At 38.6% G+C, this 21,892-nt stretch overlaps 3 protein-coding genes across 3 annotated transcripts; 1 reads left to right on the top strand and 2 right to left on the bottom strand.

Annotated features, from left to right (window-relative positions):
* The first annotated feature begins 1,199 nt into the window (after positions 1-1,199).
* On the top strand, positions 1,200-1,649 carry LOC110689906. Its single transcript, XM_021866733.1, has one exon. It carries the CDS (start codon positions 1,200-1,202, stop codon positions 1,647-1,649), a length of 450 nt encoding a protein of 149 aa, XP_021722425.1.
* Positions 1,650-19,022: 17,373 nt separating this feature from the next.
* On the bottom strand, positions 19,023-19,893 carry LOC110689824. Its single transcript, XM_021866651.1, has one exon. It carries the CDS (start codon positions 19,698-19,700, stop codon positions 19,197-19,199), a length of 504 nt encoding a protein of 167 aa, XP_021722343.1. The 5' UTR covers positions 19,701-19,893; the 3' UTR covers positions 19,023-19,196.
* A 728-nt stretch (positions 19,894-20,621) lies between these two features.
* Positions 20,622-21,317, bottom strand: LOC110689905. The gene is made up of 3 exons (XM_021866732.1): positions 21,264-21,317; positions 20,957-21,129; positions 20,622-20,889 (listed from the first exon to the last, which is right to left on the bottom strand). The coding sequence occupies exons 1-3, from the start codon at positions 21,315-21,317 to the stop codon at positions 20,622-20,624; spliced, it is 495 nt and encodes a 164-aa protein (XP_021722424.1).
* Between the last annotated feature and the right edge of the window lie 575 nt (positions 21,318-21,892).

Genomic DNA, 21,892 nt, shown 5'->3' with positions numbered 1-21,892 from the left:
ATAAGAAAGAGTGCCAACAGTGAAAATCCCAACACACATCACATGTAATAGGAGTTCGAATCCAAAAGACCACATTGCCTCTTACGAGGGGCGCATGTATCTGAACCCCAGGTCCGAAGAGACCTAGTGCAAATATTTCCCAACAACCCTAAAAGGTGTCGCGCAAATGTGGATCACCAAAGGGGTAAAGGAAGGCTCGATAACCGGTTGGAAAGACCACTCCAACAAGTTCAAGAGCAAATTCTCTACGGCAAACCGCCGAGAGATAACCACTATAGAGCTTATGGGCATGCATCAAAAGGAGAACTAGAGCCTACAAGACTATTTGACCCGCTTTAGCAACGAGTCCTTCAAGATCACAAGTCTGGACCAAGGGCTGGCCGTTTTTACATTGCGGAATAGGCTGCAAACCGGAAAGTTCCTCGACTTCATGCTCATGCATACCCCGCAGATCTTGGAGGAAGCCCTTGATGCTTCGGACAAATACATTCGGGCCGAGGAATGGAACAAAACCAAGTCTCAACCGTAAATTGGGACTGGTAAGGCAAAAAGACACCAGTCTGACAGCCAGAGCCAAAGGAAAGGGAAGGCGAAAGCCTCAGAATCTTCCTCGACTATTGAGGCGAAGAAAGACATAACCCCATTAGTAAGGAAATACGAATCCTACGCCCCTCTCACTCTTCCTCGTGCTAAAATCTATAGCATAACGAAGAACGACAAGAAGTGGAAGAAGTCGCGGGCGCCACTACAAAGACAAATAGTGTGAATTCCATGATGCTCATGGACACAACACTAAAGAATGCATCCAGCTGAAGGATCAGATCGAGGATCTAGTCCGAAAGGGATATCTGAAAAAATACATCGTAGACCACCGTGAGGAGAAGAAAGTCGAGCAAGACTCTGGGCAGAAAATAGATTTCAACTGGAAGAAGGACAAGCCGCGAGACAAGGAGAATCCTGACATCCTTTTCGTCTCCGGGGGGACGAGCTCCCGCAACGCTCGTAAACGCCACTTGAAGGGTTTAACCCATCAAGTCAATCACGCCTCCATCCGAGGTCCCAAATCTTCGGTTTCGAACATTACGTTCACAGCCGAAGACTGTCGGGAGGTAGCATACCCCCATGACGACCCGTTGGTGATCATCATGGGGATTGCAAACCACAACGTCTGGCGAACCCTCGTGGACGGCGGTAGCGTGATGAACATCCTATTTCGGGATGCATACACCTGCTTGAAGCTGCAAACTAAGGACCTTAGTCTGGTACCTTACTCGGTTACTGGATTCAATGGTTCTGCAACGTACCCAGATGGGAAGATCACTCTTCCCGTTACCATCGGCAAAGACCTAGCAGCTAGGAACATTATGGCTGAATTCCTGGTCATGGACGTTACATCTGTCTACAATGTGATCATGGGAAGACCTATGATTCACCAAATCCAAGGAGTGGTCTCCATATATCATCAGTTAATGATATATGTGTCGGACGAAGGTCACTTCAAAAGAATTCAAAGGAGCCAAGAAGTTGCCCACAAATGCAGCTACCTCAAGCCATCCAAGGACCGTCGCGAAGACCGAGATGATGAGGATAAAGAAAGAGAGAAGGACCGAATCACCAAGAAGCAGAAGGGGTTAAGTGCTTTGGCCTAGGGGACCTCATCCCAAGAAATATCAAAGGGGAAAGGAAAGGCTGGCTCCTCATCCGAAGCAACAGATTCGGAAAGCCGGCCGAAGTCTAGAAAGCCTGCTGACATCGACAGCAGGCCGGAGAATGAAGAGTTCGGTTCCAACGCAATGGAGCTGGACCAATAGACTTAGTCAATCGAGTTGACCGAAGGAGACCTAGAAAAATGTGTGAGCATCGGGCTCGGACTTGATCCAAGTATCCAAGTCGAGCTTATCCAACTGTTTCGGGACAACCGAGATGTGTTCGCTTTCTCAGCCGCAGACATGCCTGAGATTGACCCGAGCCTCATCTCTCACAAGCTGAACGTCGACCCCAGCTATCGACCCGTCAAGCAAAAGAAGCGGAATTACTCCGTCAATAAGAACCGCAACATCGCAGTCAAAGTAAAAAAACTTCTGGATGCAGGCTTCATCGAGCCCTGTATATATCCGGAATGGCTAGCTAATGTGGTGATGGTTCAGAAGGCCAATGGCACCTAGAGAATAGGCGTTGACTTCACAGACCTAAATAGAGCTTGTTCAAAGGATTTCTATCCCTTGTCGAGGATCGACCAGCTAGTCAACTCGACAAGTGGCCACGCTCTGCTTAGTTTCATGGACGCATTCTCGGGGTATCATCAGATCTTTATGCACCCTGACGATCGAGCAAAAATGGCATTCGTTAGGAACGTTGGGGTGTACAATGTCGGGACAGCATACCAAAGGCTGGTGGATTAAGTCTTTGCCGATCAAAAAGGCCACAGCATGGAAGTTTATGTTGATGACTCCATCTTTAAAAGCAAAGAAGACAAGGACCATGTTGCGGACCTAGCCGAAACATTCGCCACCTTAAGAAAACTTCAAATGGAGCTGAATTTGAAGAAGTGTGTCTTTGGCGTGAAGTAAGGCAAATTCCTGAACTTCATGGTCAGCAAAAGGGGGATTGATGCCAATCCCGCCAAAGTACAAGTAGCGCTCAATCTTCCCAAGCCGAAAACCAAGAGGATCGTACATTGGCTGACTGGGAGAATGACAGCCTTGTCAAGGTTCATCTCCAAAGCTTCGGACAAAGGCTTACCCTTCTTCAAGGCTCTAAAGCTGCCTAAAACAAAATAGCTCATCTGGGAAGACGAGCAAAAAGAAGCCTCCAGACAGCTCCACGAACATTTGGCTCAACTCCCGATGCTAGCACGTCCAGCTGAAGGAGAAACCTTGTACTTATACGTGGCAGTCAACCCTGCCACCGTGAGCGTGGTTCTGTTGAAAGAAGAAGACAAGGTCTAAAAGCTGATCTACTTTGTCAGCCACACTCTGACAGATGCCGAGACGCTAGACGAAGAGAAAAAGACCCGGACCATATTTACGGATGGATCCGGGGCGGAGGTAGTACTTACCTCGCCTGAAGGTAAGTCCTTCGAATATGCCCTCAAATTTGCATTTTGAACTTCAAACAACGAAGCAAAATATGAGGTAGCAATTACTGGCTTAGAGTTGTGCATATCATTGGAAGCCAAACATGTCTGCTTAAAAACAAACTCTCAGTTTGTCGCAAATCAGATCCGAGGCGATTGAGTATGAGGCAAAAGAACCCTCAATGGTTGCTTACCTCGCAAAAATCAAAATGATAATTGCGAAGCTGAGGACTTTTGAAGTCGAGGTGATCCTAAGGTCTCAGAACGCACAAGCCGATGCACTCTCCAAACTCGCAAGTTCAACTCTAATTGAGCTGAACCGATCTATTTATGTAGAGGTGCGACGGGAATAAGTGTAGATGAAGCACTTGAAATCTGCTGCATCGCACTTGAACTGAGCTGGATGGACCCCATCCTAGCTTACAAGTTTCGGGGAGAGATTCCCGAAGGCATAAACTTAGCCTTCAAGCTGAAGAGAATCAGCTCCAGATTCATCATCTTCAGAGGGGAGCTATTGAAAAAATCATTCTCAGTCTCACTACTAAAGTGTGCGGGACCAACAGATGCTGATTATATCCTTCGGACCAACAGATGCTGATTATATCCTTCGGGAAATTCACTTAGGTATATGCGGGAACCACATCAAGGGAAGAACCTTGGCCCACAAGGAATTAAGGGAAAGATATCACTGGCCGACCATGGTCTTAGATGCAAAGGAACTGGTCAGAAAATGCGAAAAATGCCAAAAATTCGCACCAGTCATCCACCAGCCAGCCCGAGATCTTCAGCCGATTTTTTATCCCCTTCCATTTTCTCAATGGGGGTTGGATATCTTGGGGTCGTTTCCCGATACTCCATACCAAAAAGGGTGGATGATTGTCAGTATTGACTATTTCAGCAAATGGATCGAGGCTGAAGCAACCTCGAACATCACCGAGCAAACTGTCAGGAAGTTTATCTGGCAGAATATCATCACTCGTTTCGGAATCCCGAAGGTGTTTGTCTTTGACCATGGAAGGCAATTTGACATCTGCCGCTGAGGTAATATACTGATCAGTTCGGCATTAAATTGGCCTATTCTGCAGTTTACCACCCGCAAAGAAACAGCCAAGCCGAAGCAGCGAACAAGCAGATTCTCAATGCGCTCAAAAATAGAGTGGAGGATCAGAAGTCCAAATGGATAGAGGAAATCTTGGGTACCCTCTAGTCCCTTCGGACGATAGAAAAAGAGGTTACGGGACATTCACCTTTTGAGCTGGTGTATGGATCTGAAGCCGTTCTTCTAGTGGAAATAGGCACTGAAAGCTTTCGAGTCCATAACTTCTTAGCCGAAGAAAATAAGCAGCTTCTGAAAGAATCCCTCGATTTCCTAGAAGAAGTCAAGGACTTGGCTAGAGACAAAATGGTTGCATACAAGCAGAGAATCAGTAAGTTCTATAACCGAAGGGTCAATGCAAGACCACTTAGAATTGAGGACTTGGTTCTTCGAAATGCTGCAGCAGTACAGAAAGCTATGCCGCATTCATGGGAAACTCTCGGCCACTTGGGAGGGACCCTATGAAATTCATGATGAACTTCAGCCTGGAACCTACTGACTTCGCTAGTTGGACAAAACCGAGCTGAAGAACCACTGGAATGCTGATGTATTGAAAAAATTCCATGTGTAAGCCCTCCGGGGAGAACAATCTATGTAAGTGAATCTTTCGAAATTAATGAAAGGCCTTTGAGCCAGCATTTTGATCCATTTTGCATGTTTTTATGTTGCATTTTTATATGTCTTCCAAAGGGTTTCCTTCGGCATTGTCCTAAGTATAGCCCAACAGTGGCATTATACTTGGATTGCCTTAAAATCTACCCAACAAGGAACAATGATTTCACAGCCGAAGTATAGCCAACTAAAGGCACGGTACTTCGGATAAATCAGTACCTTGGGGCAAAGGGGCCATGGACAAATCAAAAGCATAGCCAAGCACTGGCACCGTGCTTCAAAATAGTCATATCCGAGGCATAGCCAACCACTGGCATTGTGCTTCGGATAGTCATTCCCCCGCAAAAATCTTAAGGATTGAGAGAATACTGCTCTTGGAGTCCTTTACTTCGGCAGCAAACTCATAGACTCTTAAAAAAAAACCTCTTCAAAAAATTCTGCTACGCGGTACTAGACAACGCGAATCAAGACTTCGTTCGTACAAGTGAAATCAAACAAATACTTCAGATTTTTGGGGGCAGGCAACACGATAGTAGAGAAACATCAACCTTGTCCCCTCAGCAAAAAGGACCAAATAGGTCTAAGCCGAAGCTCAACACTTAGAAAAATTTTGCAAAATAAATAAAACACAGTTGCGCAACAAATCAAGTGAGCAAGGCAAGTAGAAAGAAAGGCAATGCAATTCAAAACAGCAAGTTATGCTCGGGTCACCGAGCTACATCAAACCAAGTTCAGAAACTTCAAAGAAACCAAATACTAAACTTCAAAGAATCTGGCTAAAGAGCAACGTCTTGGCCACTGGAGGCTGCAGTAGCTGAGGATGAAGAAGGACGGGCTAAGGCCTTCTTAGCTTTCAACTTCTGAGCTTCTTCCCTTGCAGCTGCTTCCTTCACTCGGGCCTCAGCTTCAGCTTAAAGGGCCAAAAAGTCAACTTTGGCCTGGCAGGGGTTCCACAGATGAACATCTTGATCATCCAAGGCCCAAGTCTCAGCCAGGTCCCAATTTATGTTGGGATCAACATGGAAAGCCAACCGCTGAGCTACGTTGAAACCAATGGTATACCCTTCCTCATACTCGGCCTCGATATAGACCTTGACCTTCAGCAGATCTAAGGCCCTTTCAAGCTCAGCAGTGGCTTTGAGGGACTCTTCCTTCTACGCATTCAGCTTATTCTAGAGACGCTGAATCTCGTTCTTAAGATTCGTCTTCTCCTCCAGCGACTCCTTCTCATCAGCAGTTGATTGCTGGCGAAAGTCCTCAACCATCTTCTTTTTCTCGTCCTCTAGCTCTCGGATCCGAGACTCCATCCCAGGAATCTCCTCGACCTCATACTTCCTCACCAGTTCTACCCTTGATCCATAAGGGGAAACAGATTCTTCTTCAAGTCATGGAGGACAATATCAGCATTTGTCTGAAGAACCTTCATGCTGGCCCTAACACATGCGGCATATTCTTCAGCTGCTTGAGCCTTAAGTTCGGCAAGGTGGGAAACAAGTCAGCAGAAGCAAAGGAGTTTGAAGAACAAGCAATAAGAAATAAAATAAAAATACTAAAGTATAAAATACATAAGTTCTAAAATCTTACCAGCATCAGAACCTTTATGTCTTAAGCATGGGGTTGGGAACCCTCACTGAGGGCTCGGCTAGTCTAGCAGTAGCCCAAAGAGACCAATTCTCCGCCTTCTCCAATTCAAACTTGCTCGACAAATCACCGAAGAAGGCAACCGCCGAATCTCGGTGCGACTAAAGCAAGTCCTTGGTATTATCGGGGATGTGAAGAAGAGGGGTTGATGCAAATCCCATATCCGCGGACTAGAAGGTCTTGAAAGACTGATCTAGAAAAGTCAAAGGCACGTCATCTCCCTTCGCAGCCTCGGCGTCTTTCGACGTTTCGGCCTCGAACCCCTCGGGCTTACCATCCAAAATCTTCAGCTCCTCGGCAGGATCACTCAGGAGATCCCCCAGGGCATCAACCTCTCGCTGGATTTCAGCAGAAAAGTTTCTCCCTGATGTAGAGGTGAAGAGTGTGGAGTCCTATCCTTGGACTGAACCTCCTGAGCTTCGTCAAACTGCTCAGGAGGAGGGTCTTGTTCCTTGATTTTCTCTTCAATCTTCTCTTCGGTTGGCCCAACGGGAGGGAGCTGATCCTCTATTTTTTCTCCTCGATCCGAGGCTTCTTTGAAGGAACGGGGGCCATCTGAAATTGCCCTGGCTTTATGACAGCTACTTTCTTCGGCCCAAACATTTCCTCTTCCAAAGAAAGGTTTTGGGCAACTTCAACAGCTTCTTCTCTGTCCCTTTCTTCTTTATCTCATCCTTCGTCAGACAGCAAAAGAAGGAACAAGGGTGGTAAAATTGGAAAAGTACAAAGACAACAACAGTAACAAATAAATAGAAGACAAGTCAAATATGAAAGCTTACTGTAGACACCTGATTGTGTCTCCCTAAAAACCAAACCTAGTGATGAGTACCTTTCACGTCTTTGATTATCGAGTTAGGTGAAGGGTTAAAGAGTCTCGTGAATTTCCTTTAACCTTAATAATTTTTAACCTTTCTTTAAATGTTTTAAACCAAAACCATTCATTTCATGTCTTTGAAAATCATTTATTTCGTGTTCGCTTTATAAAATAAATGTCCAAACCAGTCTATTTTGGTCCATGATCTTGGTCCGATTATTGAATAGTTGGATGGGGATTGAAAAGAGCTTTCCAACAATATATTATAAGCCCAAATTTGACTTATAATGAAGAAGTTATGGCATAAATGCTAAACTGAGCCCGAACCAAGCCTGCAACCCAATGATCATGAAGAGGGTCCATTTACTGTAATTCCATTCCTAAACCAATTAGGATTTATTACAAGCTTCTAGAATCTTCTAGAAGGTTGTTTTCGATCCTAAATCCATTAGGATTTATTGTGAGTTTCTAGAATCCTCGAGGAGGTTCTGATTTATCCTGTTTTCGAAAAGATAAAAGTTTAAGAATTTTACATCGGATAAAACATCTATTTTTCAATGATCCTAATCCCGATCAAAATAGAATACGTACGGATATTTGGTTGACCCAATCTGATTATGAATCAAACTCCGTACGGATTCTATCTTTCCAAAACCATCGCTGAGCAATAGCACCATCGCGCTACGATGAACCTGTCACGCCGCGATAAAGCCTGTTTTACTTTGATTTGAATTATGTCTCTTTTCTGGTCCTTCGACTCTCTTTTTACCCTATAAATAGAGTTTGTATCACCCCGTTTTCATTCACCACCAATCATCATCAACCCTCTCTAATATTCTCCCTATCTCTCTTAATTTTTCATGTTCTTAGCCTAGCCTAAACACATTCCAAACACACATCCTTGGTACTCTCTTCGATCAAACACCATACTTCCTTCACGTGATTTGAATACTCCTAACCATCCTCAGCGTTGCCTTCGACCTCGATGTGAAAGGTTCATAATTCTGAGGGTTTGGTCCCAATTCTATATTTCAATTGTCATTTAATTTATTTACTTTGTTGAATTAATTAATCTTTCTTGAAGTTACTAACGTGTTTATTGTTTTAATAGCAAGAAGGGAGGAACATCAAAGTGAGTAATTCAATCACCCTCGTTATTATTTGGTTTTGGAGTAGAAATCATGTTTAGAATATTATTATGATTCCTATTATCATGTTAGGATATTATTATGATTTCTAGTATAAAGTTAGGATGTTGATTTTGGTTGATAGTATCATGTTTAGGATAATGCTTTGATTATGATTTTTATTAGTGACATGCTAGGATTTGTTATTAATCCGTTTAGTATCATGCCTAGGATCTTGCTATTAATGATATTTTGATGATGTTATGATTATGATGATGATTTTTGTGTCAATTAGTTATATGTTGCTTGATTATTCATGATTGATTGTTATTGCTTGATCACGCCCCTTTTTGCAAGTTTAAAGGGAATTTGTACTTGAAATCACGCCTAATAAGATAATTAATAATTTGATTTAGGCTAATATGATTTTAATTCAAGTGATCGCCAATAATAGATTTGATTGTGCATTAATAGTCAATCAACATAGATTAAACAGGTTTAGGGCTAACTAAATGCATATATGTTGATCGAAAAGCACACAAGAATATCATAAGAATTGAGTAGAGGCCGATTTAAGGCGGGTTCAATCTCTTTTAAGTTGGATTCGTACCATCATCCCCGAATATCCAGTCATGGTTACGGACCACTATGGAGTTAGAAATCTCTGTGATCGTGAATGGGGTGTAACCTTCGCACCTGTGAACGGTTTACAAGTTCCTAAAACTTGTTAGCGACTCTTCTATTTCTAGCTTCCTTCCCTTAGAGCGCCGCCATGCCTAAAAGCATGAACACAGTGGGGCTTCAACATTAGAAGGCAGCTTGTGTATGCAGCGGAAGACGAAGAGGTTGGGCGTAAACCCGAGAAACAGACATACCCATAGGTATGACATTAACCTTTGAATACTCATGGGAGTCAGCTGAGAGAGCGAAATGTTGTACCCATTCAACACTTCGGTTATAAAAGAGTGAAGGGGAAACCCGAGCCCGTACCACAGCTGACGAACATAAACGCCAATATAACATGGTGGAGGGCGGTGAATTCGGTCGTCCGAAGCGGGCATTCGGCACCAGTACCCATCCTCCTCCATAATGCCGTAGCAAACCTCAAGTTGCCTGGCGAAATTATACTCGGCGTCGCTCCTGGTCCACCAATCGTAAGGGGAGAACCTCATAAGGCCCCAATTCGAAGCCTCTTCTAGACACCTCCTTTCCTCAGGGGGCAACAGCCTAGACGCCGAAGCTTCGCTTCGGCTAGAAGTGCTAGCCTTCTCCGAAGCTCTGGGAGGGAAAGAGTACTAAGCGGCACGACGCTGAGGACAGAGCTACCGGCTGCGGCGGCCCTAGCCCTAGCCCCAAGGTTTTGTCCGCTGAGTGTCGACATCATCACCAGAGGGCGGTTCCGTCGCATAATCAACTGCGGAGCCTCTTCTTCTACATTCGGCCCAGCCCAACCTTCCTCTTTCCACGGTCGTCGGCCATTGTCAAGATTGGTTACGTGAGTGAACTGAAAAAGAGAGGTACTTGAAATAGGGAGGAAAAACGAAAGAAATTTGACGAAAATTACCTTATTCAGAAGCAGAATTCGCCGATTTACAGGTTCGGAGCAACGAATTTCAATTTTCGGTCTCGGATAACTGAGCACAAGTGAAAAAGGGAAAGATTTTAGCGGTGGTGATTAGTCAAAAGCAAGTAAGGATTAGCAAAAATTGAAGGGAAGAGAGAGAAAGGGACGTGTGGTTCTTATACTTGCTAACTCAGGAATTTTAGGAGCTCGTGCCACAAACCCCCCCCCCCCAACTAACTCCACTTCAATGCACCATTCTTCCATTTACTTCTCAAATTAACTACCCCTTAAACTTTTCAAATTCCCATTAACTTCAAAACAGCCGTTATTGCCTCAATAACTCAAAAAAATTATAAAAAAAATAAAAATCAAATCAAATTTTAATTAAATCATTTACTTCCCTTCAATTTTAATTAAATACTCTTGCATAGCTTACTCTCTCTAAAAACACCGTACTAACTTCGACATTGGAGGGGCCTTCCTCGGCACCACCCCCGAGGCTAGTTTTCGTGTACTTGTTGTGCAGGAAACCCTCGTCCCAATCATCACTTTGACCGAGTCCAGTGTTCAGCCTACAAGAAAGGTCCATCCGAAAGACCCATTGTTTTCATCCGAAACAAAGGAATAACAAATCGGTAACAATTAAGAAATATACAACTCCCACTGTATGGAAATATTAGTTATGTTGAATTCTGAGTATGTAATAATTAAATTTGAACGATTAATAAATAAACTTAATCTAGATTTCAAATTTGAGCTTTGGGAGCTTAGCTTCAACTGCAATAGTCTTGCCATCTTGCTTATTAGCTAATTTAGGAGAGGGCAATATGCTCTTGACACTTGAGGACTTGAGCTTTCATAATCAACAACACATGTGTTCGTATTAAATAAAGAAACATATATATATATATATATATACGGGGAGATTCCTCTTAAAACAGGGCTTACGGTGAAAACTAAAAAACAGAAAATCTCAACCATCCATTATTACTAACAAGATTTAACGGTTTAAAAAAAAATAACGTACAGTCACTATATATAAATATAACGTAACTACTTACAAAAATAGGGTAACTATATTAATTTTTACAACATTTACATTAAGGTCACTATATTCAAAAATAGGGTAATTATATTAATTTTTCAACATTTACATTAAGGTCACTATATACAAAAATAAGGTAACTATATCGACTGAGTTTTTGACACCATTTACATAAAGGTTACTATATACAAAAATAAAGGTCGTTATATATAAAAATAAGGCAACTACGTCAATTTTGACTAACATTTACGTAAAGATTAAATAAGGGAAATCATATTACTTAATCAATCAACCACAAAGACTTCAAGGGAGCAATTATAGCAGCTCCAAAATAAAAAAAAAAACCATACGAGTGCAAATAAGAAACTTGTTCTACTACAATCCAACAAAACCCATTACATAAAAGAAAAGGCAAGGTCTTCAGTACTGTGAGCTTAGATGCAGCTTTCCACCATATCATTTTCATAAGCATTCTTGGCGCAAGTCGGAATGTTGTTGTGCTTGACTATATCTCCCTCCATTTCAATTGCCATTTGCGCAAGATAATGAGCCACTTCGTTGGCTTCTTGGTGAACAAAGGTGAACTCGAATTTGCAGGAACCTTTGAGCGATTCTCCAATGTCCCCTAAGATAGCAGCAAGTTTGTGTGTCCCCTACTTCCCAATATCTTCCAAGAGCTCAACCTCTGCCGGGTTTCTAGAAACCCCCAAACCCAGACCACCGACACCACCGAAACCCCAAACCCAGACCACCACCACCACCGACACCACTAAAATCCCCAAACCCAGACCTCCACAACCACCGACACCCACCAAAATAATTCAAATAAACAAGCAACTAAAAAAATTGAGTAGCAATAATCAACGAATCGATTAGCGATAATTAGCAAATCGATTAACAACTACTGTATTAAAATCAAATAAACAAGCAATTTAACCTAGACAATCGAAAAACAAAAAAACGAAAGAGGTGGAAGAAATCGCTTCAATGGAGGATCAAGAAAGCTCAAACTCGCTTCAATGGAGGAGAAAGCTCAAAACTCGCTTCAATTGGATGAATATTCAGCGACGAAAATGATTAACTCGCATAATTGATTGTTGAAACGTAAAACTCACTTTTCAGGTTTAATTTTGAAGTTAAAGACGAAATTGATGAAGATTGAAGCAAATTATTGATGAAGATTGAAGCAAATTCCTCTAAAATTTGATGATTTTTGGGAGAAGGAGAGAGAAACAGTGAGATGGTGAGATTGAAGAAAGATAAAAATAGAGCAGAGAGAATGGATGGTCAAGATTACAAATAACGCGAATGTAATCTAATCCGTCAGATGAAAATTCAATGGTCTAGATCATCTGATTTCAGTTTTCAGCTTTAGGTTTGTTTTCACGTGATCCAATCTCTCTCTCTCTCTCTCTCTATATATATATATATATATATATATATATATATTGTTCAGATATTCAACACTAAATGTTCATATAATTCAACTAGTTTATAATGAACATAAGTTGTGATGATTATGAACATGTAAAAAAAATTAGCAACTTAAGAAAATGAACATTCAGTAATATAAAATGAACACATAAAAAAATGAACATTTGGCACTAAAAAGTAAACATGTTAAAAACAATGATCATTTAGTACATTAAATATGAATATGATTATTATATAATCATAAAATTACTGGACCACGACCTTATAAATGAACATTTAGTAAAAATAATTATGAACACGTAACAAAAAATGAACATTTAGTAATAAAAAATGAACACGTCAAAATATATTATGAATATTTAGTATATTAAAAACGAACATTTATCATACAATCAGTATATTAAAATATATGAATACATTAAATAAAATGAACATTTAGTATTAAAAAAATGAACACGTCAAAAAACATTATGAACATTCAGTATATTAAAAATGAACACGGTTTTCATATATTCCATATAGGTTCAAATTCATTGTATATATTTATTAACGAAAAATAAGATAAAATAAATTGTTAAATATGTTCATGTTTTATGTACTAAATGTTCAATTTTATAGTACTACATGTTTATTTTTTCCCCCCAAAAAAAAAAAAATGACAGCAACTCAATAAATAAAATAAAAATCATAATAACAAACAAGTTCATAACAAATGCAGAAATTCAATAATTCATCACAAATTCAGAAAGTTAATCGAAATTAATCAAATTCATTGCTAATATCAATAACTCATCAATTAAATCAATATTTATAACAAATTCAAAAATACAATTGAGATAGTCTAATTCATCAAATTTATCGAAAAAAAAAATCAATTGATATTCATCAAGTAAAAAATCACAAAATCAATTACAATTTTAGCCAAAATCTAACCTAATTAAAATTAATTAAAAATCAACAACACAAAACTAACCTGCATTAATGATCTCTTCAAAAATAACAACCAAATCCAAAATGATGTAACAGAGGAAAGAGAAAATGTCGAATAGAGAAGAAAGAGAAGAGAGAAAATGAAAGAGATCAGAAGAAAGAGGAGAGAGAAAATGAAAGAGAAGAAAGAATCATAAAAAAGGAAAGAAAAAACTAAGAAAAAGGAAAGAAGAAAATTGCACTAAGAACATTAAGAAAGAAAGAAGATGAAGGTACGTAGCATGCGTTTTATTAAAAACAAAATGCGTTTGTGGATGATGCAGCTATCTATTAGTTGTTAAAATCCCGATCTGAATCTTACGATCCTATGATTCTACGATCCAAAATTGCGTCATCGATCCAGATCTTTGGTAGGTTTGTAGGATTTCAACACGATCCTACTCCGATATTAATTATGAGTGGTAGGATCTCAACACGATCCTACGATCCGATCCAACATTTCACTATAAAATGAGACTTTAATTTATTTTGACATATTTTTTTATTACTCATTGGGTTATAAGCACCTAAATTTAATGTATTCGATAATTATCGATAATAAATTAGCGAATCCGAGACATTGACAACTTGCAATTGTCATAGTTAAGGTCTCATTCTTGACAAATTTGCACATAATTTATCAATTTAAACTTGTGTTATTAATCTTCTAACTACCAAACAGACAAAGCTAAATGAAGATCGACCTTTCTTAAGCAAACCAAAGTCTTTTAGCATTAAAACCCCTTAGAAGAAATGTTTTTAAGTCAATTTATAGCATAATATATAATATAATTCGTTATTAAGTAGGATTTTACGATCCCACGATCTGATTCTATCGATTCGATCCCACCCATTCCCCCCCCCCAATCAATTCAAGGTAGGATCCCGATCCTAACAACCTTGATCTTAGCTGCAAAAGAATGCAGCCAAGAATTTGCCCAATATAATATTAGTTCTGCATGCATATAAACCTCATGTCCACAATAATATTATTGTGGACCAAGTCCACGCAAGATATTATGTTGTTTATACTCTATAAGTCATTTGTGAAATTTTTTTAGTATAGTCAATTAAGAAGTAAAAGTTTGTATAGCTATTGGCTTACAAGTTACAACCACTTTTTATTTGATCAAATAGTTATAATTAAAAGTTCATCAAATCGTCAATAAATTAATTAGTCAGATTAGCCAAGTAAAACAACTAACAACCAAGTACTCTATTAAGGATCTTGCTAACAAGCGTCCTGGGGCTTTAGATAACTAATTAAATAGTATTTAAAATAGTATTAAGTTCGGAATGTATGACCAAATCACGTGTGAATTGGTGTAATTAATATTAATTTTGTTTTAACATGTTCATATGTAGTTCTCTTATCTAATGTCCCCGAAGAGCTCATTAGCTTTTGCCCGCTATCAAATACCCCCGAAGTTTAGAGGGGCAAGAGGCTGGTAATTTGGGAAAGAGTAGGAAGGTAGTGATAATTTTAGTATAATTCTCTTTGTCGAACAATATCCTAATTATTTATGCTAGATATTTGTTCAAAAACTTGGTGTAATCGTTAATTAGATACTTTGTATTTGCCCGGTTCTTTCTTAGCAGCCAGGAAACACAACATTACAACACAGTGGCTAACATAGTAACATGGCTATTAGTTGAATTAATACTATCTCTATTATTTTGTCTTTCCCAAACTCCAAACATCACACTACAATCATCTTGTCTTTTTTTCCTTTTTTAAATGGACTACAATTATTTTGTCTCTTGCAAAGATTACAACGTAGACTGCCATAATTCTAAAAGGGATCTCAAAAGATGCATCTCGTATTAAACCCTTGACACGATGAGTAGCTTGTGTTCAATTATTTCTTCAACATTTATCATTAGGTACTACAGAAAAATTGATCGTAGTCACCTACTTCAAAAGAATTGCCCAACCCAAAGTTGAAATACAGATTGCACCCTAAATTACAAGATCCGATATAGAATGGACGAATGTCAAAAAATTGAAATCGACCTTCTTAAATTTGGATCAAACCCAATTCATCATTTCACCAAGTTCAATCCATTTTAGGACTAAATAGTTGGGATTTAATCCGATATCCTTTACAAGCAAGCCCAACATTGATCCATCAATTCTTAAAAACATAGCTTAGGAGTTTTCAAAAAAAAAAAAAAAAAAAAAAATCTAAAGAATAAAATTTCATTCTACGTACTTATATTTCCAATTTTTCCCAGCTCATTCCCTCAATCAGATGTAAATTGAAAATTCGATCTTAGAAGAAGAATTTAAAAAATCAATTCAAATTAGTAATTCAATTCAACTTGGATTGGATTGGACTTTAAATATTATCCAATTAACTCCCCCCGCCCCCCCTAATCATAATCTAATTCACAATAGACCTAATCTATGGATGTCTACTAACTAACTTGATTAAAGGCTTATAATGAATTGCACATAAGACATGAAATCAAAATCTAGTTTACTTCATTTACCCTCTGTAAGAAGATCGATTATGCGAATAACCATATAGTGTCCTTTCCTAAAACAATATCATGTATGGTTCGTCATTCCAGTTGCCGAAGATGTAATCACACCAGCAGCAGCATACCACACATGGAATCACTTTGGGAAGTATTTATCTCTGCCTCAAGTTTTCAATCTCTTTCCTCGAGCCAAGAGAGTAGAAGAAGATAAAAACTCAGGCTTGCAATAAGATAAGCATGTATATCAGTATAATATGTAGGTCGTAAACTACTGCTACTACAGTAACACTTCATACGTCTAATAAATCTAATTAGTATTCATATTCTGGAACAGCAGAATCAGACCTTCTATAAGGGCATCAAAATCTGAGTCCTTTGCAGTAGACAACACACGCGGAATAATTTTGGAACATAAAAGAGGGGAAGCAGAACGGAATAGCTGTGATTTTTCAAAGTAACTTCAGTTGTGAAAAGACATGGGATTTTTGCAACTAGCGAGAATCACAAAAGTACTTCATACAACAAACTCATGATTAATTGAAACAAATGTTCAACTCCCTGCTCTGTTTTCCTGGAATGTTATGCCTAACTTGCCAACCAAATTCACCTGCAAAATAAACTGGAAATAATCCATTGCTCACATACTATAATGTATGCTCTATGCATTCTACATTTAACAGGAGGTAATTCCTGGATAATTAAGAGTCCATTATTTAAGGATGGGCAAAGCCAACAACTTCAAACACCTTAGATTGAGGCAACTAAAGAGCAGAATTAAAAAAATGTTACAAGGAAAACACAGGCTGAGTTGACCTGACCCTGATACGGCGATACACCAATTGGATTGACACTCCCAAATGCTTAAATTTTGAGTCTGAACTCTGAAACCTCTATAGGATTGAAGACTGAAAAGCTAAATGGTTGAAGCGTCTTATGAAAGAAAAATTGAAACACCAACATTGAAGAACTAAACAGGTAGTAGTTGCAAAAGTGTTACAGGTCCATGTGATGTATTAGTCAAAATCTAAAGCTCCCGTATACAATTGAGATGAACTAGCTTAACACAGCTTCATCATCTAGGATAAACACCTTTAGATTGACCACTTAAACCTCCGCAATGAGACCATGGAAAATTGGAAACATTAATTATTAAGACCAGCTAAACAACCTGTAGCTCCATAAGCTCCTATAGTAACTGAGAAACTATCCCAAGAACAAAACCATTGACGCAAGGGCAAAGAAGGAAATATAGCACCATAAGTGTGTTTGGATGGTTATCATGGAAGAAAAGGGAGGGAGGGGGGCTACGGTGGGGAAAGTGAGAGAAAGGAAAAAGGAAGGTGAGGGAAGGGAATGACCTTGCATTTCCCTTCCAAATCTTTCTAACAATGGAAAAAAGGTGACGGAGTATGGATCTCTAAACAAAGAAAATTGGTTTCCTAGCTTTATTCCCTTAATTCAAACATAATAAAACTAGTAGCTCCATTAACTCAAAGCAAGGTTCATTACATTAGAACTAAATCTACCACATCTAAAGGAAGCTAAATCCAAAGAGCCACCTGATACTCCCAAAGATAGCAAACATCCTCAAACAAGCAGACCCACCATAGACTACAGTAAATCAAGAAGGGGAGAGGTGAAGATGCAAAACTTAGATGCCCAACTTGTCTACAGAAACTAAAAAAGCGTAAAAGCAAGTGATCTCAACCAAACTAAGCACCAACCACAATTGACCTATCTTTAAACGAAGATAATCTTATTGAATGAACAAGCTAAAGAAGGAAGAAAATGAATGAGGGATATCAAATGAGATCCTAAGTCCTGACTAAAGATACTTCTTAACCACCAAAAATGAAACACATAAACCTTTTTTCTCCACCCAATAAAGCCTAAGAACTCTAACTGCTTCAAGGATGGAAGGGAATTGGGTGGGGAAGTGAAAGCAAGCTTATAAGCAATAGCACCAACCAACTCCATGAAACATACTTGAACCCCTTGCCAACTGCATATTTTGATTGGAAAAATTATTTGACCTCATGAGTTAAGCTGCAAGATGAAGAAGAAACATCAAGAACTAACAAGCCTTCCAGTCACCACTACAAATCTTTAAGTCTATCATTCTTGAACATCCCTTTACAAACTCCAAAATAACGAAAGTAGACTTGTGTGAGGTTTGGTTACTTTGGTCTCATATGACTGAGAAGTTCCCATAAGACATGATTCTCCTCCATACTTAATTTTCTATCTATAAGTTGTGTACTTAGGTCTCTAATAATAATTGTAACAAACTTTGAAAATTTCCTTTTCAAACATAAGATAGACTAAGTAAGCTACGTCCTCCATTTTGAGGAATCAGACTTTTATCAAATACCTAGCATCATCTCCATTTTTTCTACAATGAATACTTACTAACAATGCAAGATTACAAGGATTAGAAGTCTTGCTTCCAAAATTTTTTTGCTTCCAACCAAAGAACATCCTCCAAACCCAAAGAAGTGACAGCAGGGTAAAGATCAGATTTATCAACAATATGATCGAGAACATACTCTCACAAATGTCTAATCCTCCCCACAAACTTGTGCAAATGATAGTTAGTTACAATTTCTTACAAGGTGAAAGCAGTAACCCTTATCCCCCTCCCCCTCCAAGTCTGCAACCATCAGAAACAGCACAAAATAATCTTTCAATCAATATTTAAACAGTATCAATCTTGTTCCTTCATCTACAAAAAAGTTAAATTGTAGCTGAACAGAAATAGTTTCCTACTCCTCTTCCTCAATAGCAGAGAGATTACTCAACTATTCAATCAAACCCAATAATATTTTAATAAGTTTTATGATTAAAAAAAATCAGAAACAGCATCACAACATCTTTTGATAAAAGGTTTGACATCAATCCTGTTTTTTTTATCCACAAAAGGATTATTTGTAGGAACGTAAGCCTACTAGACTCCGACTTATTCAGAAATGAACAAGGGAAGCTCACCAAACAAGTGCTGCAGCATTTATAGAGCTTGGAACAACCGCTTACCGGGCTACCGGCTGATCCAAGTACCTGTTGGTAATTCAGTACTAACAAAGTAACAATCTATATGCACATTCAAGCAATAAATTTCACAAAGCATAAAGTCAACCAACCATTAAAAACTGTAATAAAAAAATTAAAGCAAAACAGATTTATGATCATAATTTCTCGTTATCCAAATTTACATACAACAAGGGTTAATTTTAATCTTTCTTGCTAAATCACAGCAAGATCCAACAAAACAACAAAAGGCAAAGAAAACCCATTAAAATTAACCCCAAAACAAAACAAACCCACAAATCAAAACCCCTCAAATCGAAGAAACAGAAGACCTAATATCATCATTAATCACCCTAACCTGATCATTATCAACATGACTGACGCAATCTAATCCACACCCACATTGCGGGCACTCCTCGAAATTATCAATAGGGAAATTAGCAGAAGCAATTCCAACAGAAAACTCAAGTTCATCATCAGCCCTTCTGACTTCAACAATATTCAACCAAACGAAGAAAACCTTAACACTAACCCCAGTAAGTTTAGTAAGCTTGTTTTTTGAGATAAACCCACTAATTGTAGGCTTATATTTCAGCTGATAAGACCCTTCTAATGAAAAACTACAACTCCCATTTAAAAATGCCTTGAAACTTCCAGTTTTTTCGTTCAATTCATACCCTAAAGCACCTTTTGGAAGAATACCCATTGGAAAATTGAAGGTTTCCAAGGCTTCATAGGCTGATAAATTGTCATCGATGGCAGCAACGGCGGTGATGAGTGAGACGATGAAGAGGAGGATTGACGAAGATGCCATTGTTATTGTGAAATTTGGTACTATAGAAGTTTTAGTATTTTGGGGTGTTAAATTTGTCTTTAGTTGGAAATTTGATGCAACATATGGCTAAATTGATGTGCCAAAAGATGCAATAATGTTGGTCTAAAATATTGGTGGAAATTTTGATAATTGACGTGTTTACTTGAGAGATTTTATTAGAATGGGTACTAACAGCTAAGCAAAGTTCTAGTCTCTCCTAATTAACTATGGGTTTGAAATTATGAAATATGATAAATGATTTTTTTTTTTTTTTTTTTTGTTCCACCCGGTTCACTTTTGGATGGTTAGGTTTCAGTCCCCTCCCAACTGTTGTTGCGGGGATCGAATATGTGGTCCTCCCTACAAGTGCAGTCTCAATCACCACTACACCAACAACCAATTGGTGATAAATGATCTTTTAGCCATATTATGGGTAATATTAATAGAATTATTTGAATCTAAAATATTGTTTAGCTATAAGAGCACGTCGTCAATAAAATTATTTGAATCTAAAATATTGTTTAGCTATAAGAGCACATCGTCATCTCTAACGGTAAAGGATTACTTGAGAGATATTATTTGAAGGGAACTTGCTTGCAATTTTTAGAAGTTTTCTCTTTTTTGAATGATGTAGTTAAAATGACAAATTTGCGTTTTTTTTTTTTTTTTTTTTAACACAAAAGGAAGCATGCATTATTTGGACAAAGCCCTTAAAACTATTACATCCTAAAGTTCAAAGAATAGCTTATATGCAAAATGTATTCTCTGAACATAGTCAAACCAAAGTACCTTACTACTATGCTTCTAATATTGTTTTTAATACAGTCATCCATAGATTGAAAATACAACCAGATAGAACTAAGTGGGATTGGGGGCAGGAAGAGCATTAAGATCAGCTTCATAAGCAGCAGCACTCACAGGTCAAACAAAATGATCAGTGTGGCCCATAGCCATATCCATTGCATATTTTGCCAAGTAATGAGCAAGGCTATTAAGCCCCCTCGGGACTGTGCTGAGGATGACATTCATTTCTCTGTTGTTAAGGAGTCTAGCAACATCAATGATAACAGCTGCAAGTTCATGATGCATATGATCCCCTTTTTTGTTGAGCAAAGACCTGATTGCCTCTGCATTAGTTTCCACTTCCAGATACTGAAGAGGCATTGCTCTTGCATAATTCAGCCCCTCCCTTTAAAGCATACAATTCTGCACCCAGAGCATTTGAAGCATTGTATTTGCTTGAATAACTAAAATACCATTCCCCTTTAATAATCCTGAAAACACCACCACCTCCTCCTAAATCAGTTGAAACCCAAGCTCCATCTGTGTTAAGTTTCAAAAAACCAGGCTTAGGAGGGCGCCAGCAAGGAGGCTTAACCACAGAGGGTCCAGCTTCATCACCAACCTTCTCTTTTCCCTTATAAACACCCTGTAAGAAAAAAGAGTTTATTTGGTAATCTATAATAAATCTGTTAAAAACAGAGTTACAATTATAGACTTCTGCATTGGAAATAACTCCATTTTTGAGCTTCCAAATGTGCCACGTTCCCATTACAAAAATACATTTCCATTTTGGAGTCTGATAGAAATTATAGGATATCCAATAATTCCAGTCATTGTTCATGAAATTTGAATAGTTGAACTGCAAAGGAGGTTTTATTTGCTAAAAAATCATTTTCCATAAGATAATGGAGGAGTAACAGTCCCTAAAGAGATGTATAAATGTTTCAGATGAAGTGTGACTTCTAACACAAGTATCATCAAAGTTTGGAATCCTAGATGCAAGGAGGGAAGCTGTAAGGATTATGGAAAGAACACAGTTCCACATAAACATTTTGTATTTATATGGGACTTTGATTTTCCAGAAAGATTTCCAATTAAAGTAGAAGGGAAAAGGAATTTTTGTGGGGTTGGTGGAAGTAAAATAGGCAGTTTTAATAGTGAAAACTCCAAAGGTATGTAATTGCCATCTTATTTGATCTGTTGAAGAGATAGGGTCAATGATAGAAAGGGGGGTGCTGAGAATGAGAGAAATGAGATCATCAGAGAGAATGTATTTGATATCATCAATGCACCATTTGCCGGTTCTAATAATATTTGGAACCCTCTAATGGCATTTGGATTGTGGAATATCAGTGTCTAGGATTTGGTAAAGAGGAGTTATACCTATCCAATGATGATACCTTAAAGAA

Source organism: Chenopodium quinoa, unplaced genomic scaffold (genome assembly GCF_001683475.1).
Source record: "Chenopodium quinoa cultivar QQ74 unplaced genomic scaffold, ASM168347v1, whole genome shotgun sequence".
NCBI lineage: Eukaryota > Viridiplantae > Streptophyta > Magnoliopsida > Caryophyllales > Amaranthaceae > Chenopodium > Chenopodium quinoa.
Note: the sequence above shows the minus strand (reverse complement) of the source record. Positions and strands in the feature narration are given on the sequence as shown.

What these genes read in the sequence shown, in the direction of transcription:
- LOC110689905 (XM_021866732.1), bottom strand. Translation starts at nt 21,317, where the DNA reads ATGACTGGAATTATTGGATATCCTATAATTTCTATCAGACTCCAAAAT. An exon ending in TCAGACTCCAAAATGGAAAT is followed by an intron (nt 21,130 to 21,263) that starts GTATTTTTGTAA and finishes TTTTTCTTACAG; the next exon opens with GGTGTTTATAAGGGAAAAGA. An exon ending in AGGATTATTAAAGGGGAATG is followed by an intron (nt 20,890 to 20,956) that starts GTATTTTAGTTA and finishes TATGCTTTAAAG; the next exon opens with GGAGGGGCTGAATTATGCAA.
- LOC110689824 (XM_021866651.1), bottom strand. Translation starts at nt 19,700, where the DNA reads ATGGCATCTTCGTCAATCCTCCTCTTCATCGTCTCACTCATCACCGCC.
- LOC110689906 (XM_021866733.1), top strand. Translation starts at nt 1,200, where the DNA reads ATGAACATCCTATTTCGGGATGCATACACCTGCTTGAAGCTGCAAACT.